Source organism: Carassius gibelio, chromosome B3 (genome assembly GCF_023724105.1).
Source record: "Carassius gibelio isolate Cgi1373 ecotype wild population from Czech Republic chromosome B3, carGib1.2-hapl.c, whole genome shotgun sequence".
In the NCBI taxonomy this organism is placed as follows: domain Eukaryota; kingdom Metazoa; phylum Chordata; class Actinopteri; order Cypriniformes; family Cyprinidae; genus Carassius; species Carassius gibelio.
This window is the reverse complement of record NC_068398.1, coordinates 54277803-54290811: the sequence shown is the minus strand read 5'-3', so window position 1 is coordinate 54290811 and position 13009 is coordinate 54277803. Positions and strand designations below refer to the sequence as shown.

At 37.9% G+C, this 13009-nt stretch overlaps 2 protein-coding genes across 2 annotated transcripts in view; one reads left to right on the top strand and one right to left on the bottom strand.

Annotated features, from left to right (window-relative positions):
* The first annotated feature begins 5929 nt into the window (after window positions 1–5929).
* On the top strand, window positions 5930–8854 carry LOC127952489 (uncharacterized). Its single transcript, XM_052550969.1, has 6 exons — window positions 5930–6617; window positions 6795–6891; window positions 7047–7148; window positions 7266–7441; window positions 7738–7839; window positions 8056–8854. The coding sequence occupies exons 1-5, from the start codon at window positions 5932–5934 to the stop codon at window positions 7760–7762; spliced, it is 1086 nt and encodes a 361-aa protein (XP_052406929.1). The 5' UTR covers window positions 5930–5931; the 3' UTR covers window positions 7763–7839; window positions 8056–8854.
* Window positions 8855–9517: 663 nt separating this feature from the next.
* LOC127952488 (uncharacterized) overlaps window positions 9518–13009 on the bottom strand; it is a 217107-nt gene continuing 213615 nt past the window's right edge. The window contains exons 14-21 of the mRNA XM_052550968.1: window positions 12210–12251; window positions 12094–12123; window positions 11937–11990; window positions 11127–11168; window positions 11011–11040; window positions 10860–10910; window positions 10142–10196; window positions 9518–9844 (exon numbers count right to left, since the gene is read on the bottom strand). Coding sequence (XP_052406928.1) covers window positions 9625–9844; window positions 10142–10196; window positions 10860–10910; window positions 11011–11040; window positions 11127–11168; window positions 11937–11990; window positions 12094–12123; window positions 12210–12251 — 524 coding nt within the window. The 3' untranslated portion in view covers window positions 9518–9624. The remainder of the gene's footprint in view (window positions 9845–10141; window positions 10197–10859; window positions 10911–11010; window positions 11041–11126; window positions 11169–11936; window positions 11991–12093; window positions 12124–12209; window positions 12252–13009) is intronic.

Below are 13009 nucleotides of genomic sequence, written 5' to 3'. Positions count from 1 at the left end.
TCACTTCACTACCCTCTTGTATCAGTCTGTTTTGTCAATAAAACCTTATTACCTCCCAATGAAATTGGGTCCTCCCTCCTAGATCCCTGACATAGGTGCTAAATTCCTGCTGCAAAATTAAATCAGCATCTCCATTAAGCTTGTCAGCAGATGGAAGCATAAAGTGCTACGAAATCTCCTGGTAGATGGCTGCATTGACTTTGGACTTGATAAAACATAATGAACCAACACCAGCAGACACGGCACTCAAATCATCATTGACTTCAGAAACTTCACACTGGACTTTGGATTCTGTCCCTCTCCAGTCTTCCTCCAGACCTTGAATTCCAAATGAAATGCAAAATTAACTTTTCATCTGGACTGTGAACCACTGAGCAACAGTCCAGTTCTTTTTTTTTCCTTATCCCAGGTGAAATGCTTCTGATGTTTTTTTTTTTTTTTTTTTTTTTTTTGGTTCATGAGTGGCTTAGTTTTAGGAGTGTGACAGCTGTAGCCCTTTTCTTGAAGATGTCTGAGCTTGATGACTCTTGATGCACTGACTCCGGCTTCAGCCCACTCCTTGTGAAGCTCTCCCAAGTTCTTGAATCTGCTTTTCCTGACAATCTTCCCAAGGCTGAAGTCATCCCTGTTGCTTATGCACCTTTTCCTATCACACTTTTTCCTTCCAGTCAACTTTCTATAAATATATTTTGATACAGCACTCTGTGAACAGCCAGCCCTTTCAGCAATGACCTTCTATGGCTTAATCCCCTAGTGGAGGGTTATGATGATTGTCTTCTGGACAACAGTCAAGTCAGTAGTCTTTCCCATAATTGTGGTTGGATGTTCTGAACTAGCCCAGGAGGTACCCAGTATTTATACTCATAATTAATAAAACTAATCAAGCTCAAAATGGAATATTAATTTTTTTTGAGATACTGAATTTTTTATTTTCCTAAGCTGTAAGTCGTAACAAACAGAATAAAAAAAAAAAAAAAGTTTACTTTTTTAAATTAAATTACAAAAAATTAAGAACTTTTGTTTTAAGTAGTCAAGGATGAATTTTGTTTGAGCAAAATGGTATACACTGTGCTGCCAACAACATTACAATGAGTCACGCAATATCAAATGTCAATATTCTATTCTACCATCTTCTTAATTGCTGAAAATGGTGAATTTAGGTTTGTTGGGTTTAGTAAAATGCCACCTTTATACTCTAAAACATCTATAAAGGATGCATTACATATTAATTACCTTATTAAAATTGAAAAGAGTGACCATTTTAGAGGTTTCACACACAGGCCTCTGTTCGGGCTAATACAGAGTTGTTTATGATCAAAGTTATGATCAAAGTTATACAACTCCAATTTAAGTTACTTTTGGGTGCAATAACCTTTAAATTGAATGTAAAGTCTGTGTTTTAGCAAAACAAGTTACATGACATAGGCTAAATTGTTTACATCTCTGGTTCACCCCAAACAATGATAAAACCTTACAGTATTCTCACAAAATCATGTATTTCATAACTATGTTATCATGTCAGTGCAATTTAGACAAGTCCAATGGATTCACAGACCCAAAAAACATGGGGTTAGACACCAAGATTACTTGACTAAGTCAAATAATGAAGGAGTTAGGATATTTTAAGGGCTCCCTGACCATCTTGGACGCCATCTTGAAAATTACACCTTTCTAGTGCTCAAACTTTGGTAAACTTTTAGTATGTTATTAAGGACACATAATACTACAAAAGACAGCTGAGAAACCTTTTGTTAGAATTTTTTTAGGGTTAGGTGTTTTATTTTCATGTATGGAGCAGTCTAGTAATAAAATGGCCATGATTTTGGTTCAGACCGTCAGATGGTGATCAGGATGTAAAACTGATTCACCGAAACGATTTCTGCAGTGCCTTAGGATCAGATCAGATCAGATCCCTGTGAGAAAAACACATAGATTCAATGGCTTTCCACACGTCTCGTAAATGCTTGTGTGTTTCAGTAAATCAGTTCATTTATCAGTTGGATTCACTCACATGTTGTCTGGAGCTTCACGCTTATGAATTAACTGCTTTTCCCTCTGAAAACACAATCTGATTACATTTATATTCAAAGGATTTCATGTTTATTTTGAAGTTGAGATATAAAATAACTAAAATCATCTGTTGAAAATGAATAAATAAATGAATGAAAATGCGAGTGATGATATTGTGAACTATAAGATGTTAGGAGAGATCAGCTTCGACTCACCTGAAGATCCTTTTTCGCAGCAAGAAACAGATCAACACCAGAAGAAAAATGACAATAAGAGCAGAAATCCACCACCACTCATCTACATATGTCAGAGACAAAAAAATTCAACTCAGCGATTTAATACATAAACTGATGAAAATTATAAATATTAAAAACGCAGTTTACCTGAGAGCTGGAGATCTGGAGTCACTTCATTCAGAACATCTTTAAAAACACACACAGTTCAAAAACATGAGTCAATACGAGAGAGAAGACTGAAAGTAGATTGAGTGTGAACCAGATCCGCAGTGTTTTATTGGTGAATAATCGGATGTTTATCAGCTGAAACTCACCTGGGTTTGGAGTCGCTGCAGTTTCATTCCTCACTGAAACACACAATTATCATGATTCACTTGAAGATTCAGTTCAACACAGAGTTTAATCTCAATCAGCAGGACACACTGATGTGTTGTTTTACTGATTCTCTCACCTCTATATGCGGTCACATGACTGAAATAAGTCTGAAATGAGAGAAAGAAGCATTAGAGCAGCTTTTTTAATGTTAATAAAGGGTTACATATTGAACAGATGAATGTTGAGAGAGATTGAGTTAATTTACTCTATCAGCAGATTCGTTGATGATCTCATGATTCAGATTCACACAGCGAGACGTGACGAGATGACCAGATTTCACAGCCATTGCAGGAGCAATCAGTTTTTGAGGATCTGAAGGATCTGCTATCTTCAGTCCATCCTGATCAAATACCACTGGTGATAATTATACAGTGTGTGTGTATGTGTGTGTGTGAATAATGGTGTAGTTTAAGATCAGAAACACTCACCTCTAAATACCAGCCCTGCTCATTGTCAACACTGAGAGTTTGATTCATTATAAAAGGCAGAATCACATACAGAAAACCCTCTGGAGTCTGAATATCTGCACATGACACATTGACGACATCCATATTTCGAAACTGAAAAGAGGGGGGAAAATATTTAAAACAAAGAATCAAGTGACTTTATTATATTATTAAATCACAATTGTACAAATGCATAACCATTTAAAAAAATAATAAAAAAAATGGTGAAAGTGTCAAGACTCAAGAGCCTTATTTCTTTTCATAAACCATAAATTATGTTTTGAAGTGTAGATTTTCAGAGTCTTTTCCTCTTGCAAGGCCTTTGTACTGTTTGTACTGTTTCAGAAGACTTGCATGAGCCATATTTACTACATATTTACTATTATATTTTTGGATCCTCACAGGATCACAACTCACTATCATTATACTGAAAAGAAAAATATCGGGTATATAATATCAGATTTTTGTTTTTTCAGAGTCTTGGCTTTGGCTTTGGCTTAACGCGTTTTTGTTGCAGATATTCTAATGCTGCTCTCAGGGCACCTTACCGTAACTCCGTGCAATCATTTGCTGCTCTTAGCGCGTTTTTGTTGCAGATATTCTAATGCTGCTCTCAGGGCACATTACCGTAATTCCGTGCAATCATTTGCTGCTCTCAGCGCGTTTATGTTGCAGATATTCTAATGCTGCTCTCAGGGCACCTTACCGTATCTTCTTGCAATCATTTGCTGCTCTTAGCACATTTTTGTTGCAGATATTCTAATGCTGCTCAGAGGGCACCCTATGATATTAGATCTACAATTGGCAGCTCTAAGGGTATTTTTGCAGCATGAATTCTAATACTGCACTCAGGGCACCTTACTGTATCTCCATGCAACATTCATTTGCTGCTCTTAGTGCATTTTTGTTGCAGATATTCTAATGCTGCTCTCAGGGCACCTTACCGTATCTCCATGCAATCATTTGCTGCTCTAAGTGCATTTTTGTTGCAGATATTCTAATGCCACCCTCAGGGCACCTTACCGTATCTTCGTGCAATCATTTGCTGCTCTTAGCGCGTTTTTGTTGCAGATATTCTAATGCTGCTCTCAGGGCACCTTACCGTATCTTCGTGCAATCATTTGCTGCTCTTAGCGCTGTTATGTTGCAGATATTCTAATGCTGCTCAGAGGGCACCCTATGATATTAGATCTACAATTGGCAGCTCTAAGGGTATTTTTGCAGCATGAATTCTAATGCTGCTCTCAGGGCACCTTACCGTATCTCCGTGCAATCATTTGCTGCTCTTAGCGCTGTATTGTTGCAGATATTCTAACGCTGCTCTGAGGGCACCTTACCGTAACTCCATGCAATCATTTGCTGCTCTTAACGCGTCTTTGTTGCAGATATTCTAACGCTGCTCTCGGGGCACCTTACCGTATCTCCATGCAATCATTTGCTGCTCTTAACGCGTTTTTGTTGCAGATATTCTAACGCTGCTCTGAGGGCACCTTACCGTATCTCCATGCAATCATTTGCTGCTCTCAGCGCGTCTTTGTTGCAGATATTCTAACGCTGCTCTCGGGGCACCTTACCGTATCTCCATGCAATCATTTGCTGCTCTTAACGCGTTTTTGTTGCAGATATTCTAACGCTGCTCTGAGGGCACCTTACCGTATCTCCATGCAATCATTTGCTGCTCTCAGCGCGTCTTTGTTGCAGATATTCTAACGCTGCTCTCGGGGCACCTTACCGTATCTCCATGCAATCATTTGCTGCTCTCAGCGCGTCTTTGTTGCAGATATTCTAACGCTGCTCTCGGGGCACCTTACCGTATCTCCATGCAATCATTTGCTGCTCTTAACGCGTCTTTGTTGCTGATATTCTAACGCTGCTCTCGGGGCACCTTACCGTATCTCCATGCAATCATTTGCTGCTCTTAACGCGTCTTTGTTGCAGATATTCTAACGCTGCTCTCGGGGCACCTTACCGTATCTCCATGCAATCATTTGCTGCTCTTAACGCGTTTTTGTTGCAGATATTCTAATGCTGCTCTGAGGGCACCTTACTGTAACTCCATGCAATCATTTGCTACTCTTAGCGCATTTTTGTTGCAAATATTCTATTGCTGCTCTCAGGGCACCTTACCATATCTCCATGCAATAATTTGCACCTTATGACATTCGATCTACAATTGGCTGCTCTAAGGACATTTTTCTGCATCCTTACTCACATTTTAATACTGTTCTCAGGACACCTTGTAGTATCTGCATGAAACATGAATTGGCTGCTCTAAGGACATTTTCGCTCAAAGCATTCTAGTACTGCTCTCAGGGGACCGAATTAGATTTACATCCAACATTAATTGGGTGCTCTATGGGCATTCGTTGCACACTTTCTTATACTACTGCCTCCCTTCTCGTATACATTCTAATACTGCTCTTAGAGCACCTTATCTAAATGTAATATCTAAATGTAATAACACAAATCTCAGGAAACTTCATATGCTACTTTCTGTGTAGTACTGAAATTTGCAAACATACAACTAGTTTTCTTCTAATCTAGTAACATTCAGGTATGCTGTGTCTATTTCTGAAGTGTTTTGTAAAATTATTGTTTGCTTAAAGCTGTTTTGTTTATATCAACTGCAGATTATGGAGCAGCTATGGATCGAGGGCATCCGAAGGAAACTGAGAATAGAAAAAGATTCCCGTGTTTCCACAGATATCAAAATTGTTCATGGGGACAAGAAAACTGAGTTTATGGAGAACTATGTAGAAGAACTACAGAAGAAAACAAAGACCTTTTTCTTGGCAGCAAAACAGAGCAGCAAAAATTATTATTTCCATGCCTGTGAAAGAGGCAACAAACCAAAAGGAAAAAGCATGGGCAAGGCATGTGAAACAAGGGCCAATTCCTGTGAAGCCTATGTGTCATTTAAATTTATAGAGGAGACCGGTTTCACAGCAGTAGTAGTTCGGCAGCAATTAACACACACAGGACATGATTTGTCAAACCCTGAAGAGAGGAAGAAAAATGCAATTAATCCAGAATTGTTAGGATTTGTCGAAATATGGCTCACACAAGGTCTATCCATATCACAGATTGTCATAAAAAGTTGTGATTGGGCATGTAGTCGGGGTTACACCGATAAGCATGACAGACGTTTCTTCCTAACTCCAGAAGATGTAAGGTTGGTAAAACGCCATCTCCGCATCTTCACTTTGCCGGACATTAATGATGCTGTGAGTGTGGAAAAGCTGGTGACAGGTGAACTGAAAGAAAATATTTGCTTTTTTCAACCTTTGACAAAAGACCAGCCACTGGTTATTGTTGTCCAGACACCACAACAGAAGGCTCTACTCCAAGAGAACCCCCACCCCATGGTTTTTATGGATGCATCCTACAAAGGTTTGACATCATATGGGTATGCACTGTATGCCCTTGTACTTGTCAATCAAACTGGAAGAGGAGTGCCATTTGCGTACCTAATAATGAGCCAGGAATCCTCAGCAATAGTTGAGCTTTGCTTGAACATGCTTTGTTCAAGAAATCCAAACTTTTACCCAAGGTGAGAACAGTTCTTTTCAAAAGTCCAATACCCATACAAGCACAAAAGAGTTGTAATACTGAGAGATAACTGATTACCTTTTATAACTTAAACAATTTTCAACTTAATACATTTGCCTAGATGAAATTGTGATACTCCAGTATTCTGCAATATTATTATTGGACTTATTTTTCCTAGGTCAGTTATGATCGACAGAGACTTAAAAGAGCTCAATGCCATAAGAGAAGTTTTCCCCAAAACCAAAGTTCTCCTCTGTTGGTTTCATGTTCTCCAGGTACTGATTGCATTTCAGAAATGCACAAGAAGGTCCTTTGAACATTCTCTTTGGTTGTAAATAAATTGATTTACAATTTTGATATCATATGCCTGCTGTAGCTTCTGAAAAAACAATGGAGCCTCATTTAAAGTGCCATATATTGTCTATTAAAGGCTGTACATCGCTGGGTTACATCAAGAGATGGTGGGAACCTGTCACCTGACAAAAGACATGTCGTCATTCATGCCATGACCTCAATGAAAGCTTGCATGACGGTAACTACAATAGATATATAAAATTGTATGTGTCTCAATATCTGGTATTACCCATGTTTCGTCTTTGTTGGGTACTCTAAACTGGCAGCCATAATATATGATATGGTTTGATTTCAGGAGGAAGATTTTGTGACCGTTTCCACTAGTGTGTGCAATGACCTTGATGCCCAGCTTGGCAGCAATCGAGTGACAACATACCTGAAGGTGCACTGGCTTCCACATGCAGCACTATGGGCCAATTTTGGACGACTATTTGAGCACAACAACAGCGACACCAACAACAAGGCAGAGAGGTAGTCAAAGATTAATAATCATGTTTTTTCCAAACATTACAATGCATGATATAAAACAAAAAGTAACTCATGATTGGGAACATTTGGTTCCCTAGATGGCATATTTCTCTTCTAGTCTGCCACTGAACACAATTTTTCTGGTCACATTTGGAACTTTTTTTTTTTTGCATTTACATATTAAGTTATCATTTCCAAAGTTTCCAATATCAGAATCTTAGCTCCCCAAGACTGAGTGAGTATTGTTTTCTCAATCTGTGAATTAATCATAACGGTATATTATTGTTTTCCCCTTTTAGGTTTTTTCTTGCGCTGAAATACTAGTTCCTAAGGGGAGAGGCAAACAGAAGAGTTGATCAACTTCTTCACTTGCTATGTGGTGATATTCAAAAATATTATTGGTAAGGCATTTGGTAATGTTATCTTTCAGATACTTGAAACGACTAATTCTATGCTCACAATACTGTCCTCTGTTACATGTCCTGCATGAATGGAATTAAATGAGAATTGAATTAAAAATGATCAATTTCTGTGATTTAAAAAGGTCAATACTATATTTAATTTTATACACAATAATGCCTGTTATCCTCAGACTAAATGCTCTTTTGTTAATGTAGCTACATGGACGACTTGGCAGACGCAGGAAGACTGAGGATCTCCTTGTCAGCATCAACATCTTCAGCAGCCAACACAGTGGGACAGCAGATCCTGACAAATGAGCAAGGAATGTGCTCTGTGCAAACAGGGGCAGGGCCCAGCTCAGATTCAACTTGGAATACTGTGGATCTAGTCAAGATGCAGTGTGACTGTGGATGGTATGATAAGGGAAATGTATGCACACATATTGTCTCCGCATACACTGAAGCACAGAAATGTATTGATATTGCACAGCTACGTGCTGACATGGCTAGAGATATTGTTGCCAAAAACCAGTACCACATTGATGGTGATTTCATTACTGTTCACCCCACTGATGTAAGTGCCACATTTGTATTTACTGGTGAACCTGCCTTTTGTACCTGTGCTGTCAACAGTTACGGTCAAAAGTGTGTGTGCTTACATGTTGCTGACTGCCTGCAAACTACCAACAATTCACATTCTACATGTCCCACTGATGGAAACGAAAATATGTTTGTGCCAACAAATGTCACTGCACAAGTTCAACTTCAGTCTATGTTGACAGATTTACTGGAGTGGAGCAAATCAGAAAATTACATGTATAGTAGTGACCTGTACACTACAGTGAAGAGGGCACACACAGTGGCCTTCAATCGTTTTGGCATTGTGTCAAGAAAACGAAAAATACATGCACTTCATGCTTATCGCCAGCGGATAGAGCAAGCCAAACGAGAGCTTTACAAAAAGCGCAAAACAAGAAGATACAAGCGCTAAATAATAATAATAAACAGATTTAACCAAAAAAGATTGTTTAATTGCATTTTTGCATTGATTTAACAATGTACAGTACAGTGAACAGTTAACTGCAGTGTAATTGTGTCAGAAATAGTGTCAAAATTCAATTTTCTAGAGCCCTTGCTTTTGCAACAAGGCACTCTCTGATGATCTGAAACACAACCTGGCATACTTGGGGTCCAAGTGTGTGTGTGACCTTTGAATACATGTCCACTTTGTCACCCAACACTTGTTCGATTATATCGAGTTCAGCACTGTAAACAAAAGAAATCTGAGTTGTTACATTATAAACAGTACAATTACAAATTAAATGAAAGCACTGGCAAAACAATATTATGCCAATTCAGAAGGAGAAAGACTTAAAAAGTGGAAGGATAAAGATATCTGTATGCATATTTTACCTCAAGTCATGATCCTCTCTTCTGCAGCCTCGCTCGGCCAGCTGCTTGCCTATGATTTTGAAGGGTATTTCCTTAGTCAAATATCCTAGGTCTTTAGCAAGACCTTGGCACTCCTCTGTGTCATAAAAGGAGCAAATGAGTAAATGAGACATTAACATGTTACTAACATAATTTATATTTTGGTGACTAAACAGTTTACATTTTGTTAAACTGTATGGTCATTGGAATTTGTTTGCCTATGCCTCATTCATTCACCTAGGCTACATATGCCTCCATCATGGCTGACATTCTAAAACTTGCAGTTCTACAACCTTTGGTGGGACACCTAATTCAGTAATATGGGAATCTGTTTGAATGTACACCTTTAAGAAATCACCTAGTTCTGACTGCATATATGTTACCTTCAACTAGTTTGGTGCACATTGTAGTGTTTGAGCCATACGGACTCAGATGCACCCCTGCCTCTTTCAATTCCCTCACAAGCTCCTTTTTTTTCCCCTTTGCCTTCCTCAAATAAGTCACCATGAGGTGACCAGAGAATTTCTCTGGTGCAGAGCATCTCCTCTGCAGCTCCTCTACTGAAACAAAGTGCCTGTGCAATCATAACACATCATTTTTTGTGAACATCAAAAACCAACATATCTGTAGACAAAGATCATCTATAAAACCATGAGGCTTAAGTGAACAACATCATATTGTTGGACAAATAAGCCATTACTCATTACTCTACTCTACATAGTTTGTAGTTTTACCTGTTTTTTGCATTAGTTGCATTAGGCACATAACACACATTTTACTGATTTTATCTGCACTCTTGCCTCTATCAAGTCAGTTTGTCATATAAAAAGGAACACCCACCCAACCCAACTCTAGCTGTAGCATTACCAACCTTTTAGCTTTCTTTGAAGACGCCACCTTCAACAGGCTATCCACATAGAATCCATCTTCAATAAAGAATACATACACATGTTGTTAAATGTTATTTCAGCTCAGTGTCATTCCAATGTTAATAATGAAATATTTATTGGCACCCCTATTCAAATTAGAGAGTAGAGTGGTGTGCAACATCCCAAAAAAATCAATGGTATCAAATATAGTAGAAGAGGTATTCTGCCCCGTGTTTATGCTCCTAAAGGATATTTATTTACTTGAAAAAAATGCAAGGTTTCAATCCCATCGGATCTTCATTAGGCATTGAAAACAGAGACGGCCTGTATTACATGACTGCACACTCACGTTCAAGTAGTCTATGTACATCTGTATGTGTGCATGAGAAGAGGTGCACAGCTGCTTTGTGATTACACAAGCTTTGTACATAAGTCCCATGCTCTTTTTAAATCCAGATGCTAGAGATGATTAATACTACAGGAATGAGATGTGGAGTCGTGCATATACATAATAATAAAGCTTCATTGCAGACACAGGTCCATATAACACCACATAAAGTATAAATAGTATAGTGTGTTCTGCTCCTTCTATACTCACTCGGATTACAAAATATCTTATTTGAGCCAAACGTTGTATATGTGTGCCAGCAAGTTAAGTCCATCCTATCCAACTTACATGTATAGATAGAATATAAAGTACAGTATCATAATATTATATACCCTTTTTTTCCGATGCCTCCTCTTTCTCCTCTTCCTCTGCACCTGATGTATCTGCATCATTTGCACATAGCAGACATTTGAATTTACATTCAAATTTTATAAATAAAAAAGATGATCCTGAATAACTCAACAAAACTAATTAATTGTTTACCTGCAACAACCTCCACCTTTGTTTTTGCTACTATTGTGACGTGAAAAAAAATGTTACTCTGAGGAAACAAAGGGTGTGTGAGTATCTGAATAAAATCTCTGAAACACATGTTTTACCTTCAACTGCCTCTGCAGTCTCCATCTCAGCTGTTTCTGCCTCTGTTAATACATGTTAATACACAATAATCTACATTGGAAATACATGACATTCTCAAATTGTGATTTTCAATAAGTTTTTCAGTCACCTTCAACATGGGTGCCTACAATTTTGTTGGGTGCTAAATGGAACATTAAATTTCTTGTGTAATGTAACGTGCATGAAAAGAATATAAAATACTGTATGTAAAGTACAGTATTTAATATAAAGTACAGTATCATAATATTATACCGGTACCCATTTTCTCCGATGCTGTCTCCTCCTCTTCAAATGCATCTGATGTATCTGCATCATTTGCACATAGCAGACAGGACGTCAAATTGACATTCACATTTTATAAATAAAAATGATGATCCTGTATAACTCAAAAAACTAATTAATTGTTTACCTGCAACAAACTCCACCTTCGTTTTTGCTACTATTGAGACGTGAAAAAAAATGTTACTCTGAGGAAACAAAGGGTGTGTGAGTAACTGAATAAAATCTCTGAAACACATGTTTTACCTTCAACTGCCTCTGCAGTCTCCATCTCAACTGTTTCTGCCTCTGTTAAAACATGAAAAGAATCTACATTGGAAATATATGACATTCTCAAATTGTGATTTTCAATAAGTTTTTCAGTCACCTTCAACATGGGTGCCTACAAATTTGTTGGGTCCTAAATGGAACATTAAATTTCTTGTGTAATGTAACGTGCATGAAAAGAATATAAAATACTGTATGTAAAGTACAGTATTTAATATAGAGTACAGTATCATAATATTATATACCGATACCCATTTTCTCAGATGCTGTCTCCTCCTCTTCAAATGCATCTGATGTATCTGCATCATTTGCACATAGCAGACAGGACGTCAAATTGACATTCACATTTTATAAATAAAAATGATGATCCTGCATAACTCAAAAAACTAATTAATTGTTTACCTGCAACAAACTCCACCTTCGTTTTTGCTACTATTGAGACGTGAAAAAAAATGTTACTCTTAGGAAAAAAAGGGTGTGTGAGTAACCGAATAAAATCTCTGAAACACATGTTTTACCTTCAACTGCCTCTGCAGTCTCCATCTCAGCTGTTTCTGCCTCTGTTAAAACATGAAAAGAATCTACATTAGAAATTGGAAATTTTTCAGCCACCTTCAACAGGGGTGCCTACAAATTTGTTGGGCACTGTATGAAACGTTATATTGCTTGTTTAATGTAACGTGCATAAATAGAATATGAAATACAGTATGTCTAGCCACTGCAATCCAACTAACATCAGTAACAACACTGGGGCCAACTAAGAGTAGCCTTCGTAAACAAACCTGTCTGTTTGTGTGTGTGTTGTCCTACCTGGTTTTGGACTCTTTTCTGTAGAGCAGAATGAGCATGTCTCCTGCAAAAGATTTTGCATGATAAATAGTTATGCAAAGTACATATCAAATTATTCTTTTGTCACAGACCAGTCATGGGAGTCATTCAAATTAAGTCCCAGTCCCTGATGAGGTGGAGTTTGGCTTATCAACACATCATGACACTTCACATGTGACCCCTAGTCATCACAGATTCAACTGCTGATTCACTCTTCACCCACGGATTATGTTAATGACTCCCTGGACTAATATGTGACAAAAGAATCGTCTGATGTGTACTTGTCTTTAATCTGACAGCGGAATGTTGCTTTAGATAAAATATCATTAGCACTTGCCTTTTTCTTCCCTGACATCTTCTTGTAGCAGACTGTACAAATGCCTGAACTATCTGAAAAAAAAAAAAATGCTTTGGATAACACAAACACATTAAAAGCAACCATAACCTTCACATATTTCAAGAGCCATAACTAGTCCAAAGTATGACATCC

What these genes read in the sequence shown, in the direction of transcription:
- LOC127952489 (XM_052550969.1), top strand. Translation starts at nt 5,932, where the DNA reads ATGGGCAAGGCATGTGAAACAAGGGCCAATTCCTGTGAAGCCTATGTG. An exon ending in GTTGGTTTCATGTTCTCCAG is followed by an intron (nt 6,892 to 7,046) that starts GTACTGATTGCA and finishes TGTCTATTAAAG; the next exon opens with GCTGTACATCGCTGGGTTAC. An exon ending in ACCAACAACAAGGCAGAGAG is followed by an intron (nt 7,442 to 7,737) that starts GTAGTCAAAGAT and finishes TTCCCCTTTTAG; the next exon opens with GTTTTTTCTTGCGCTGAAAT.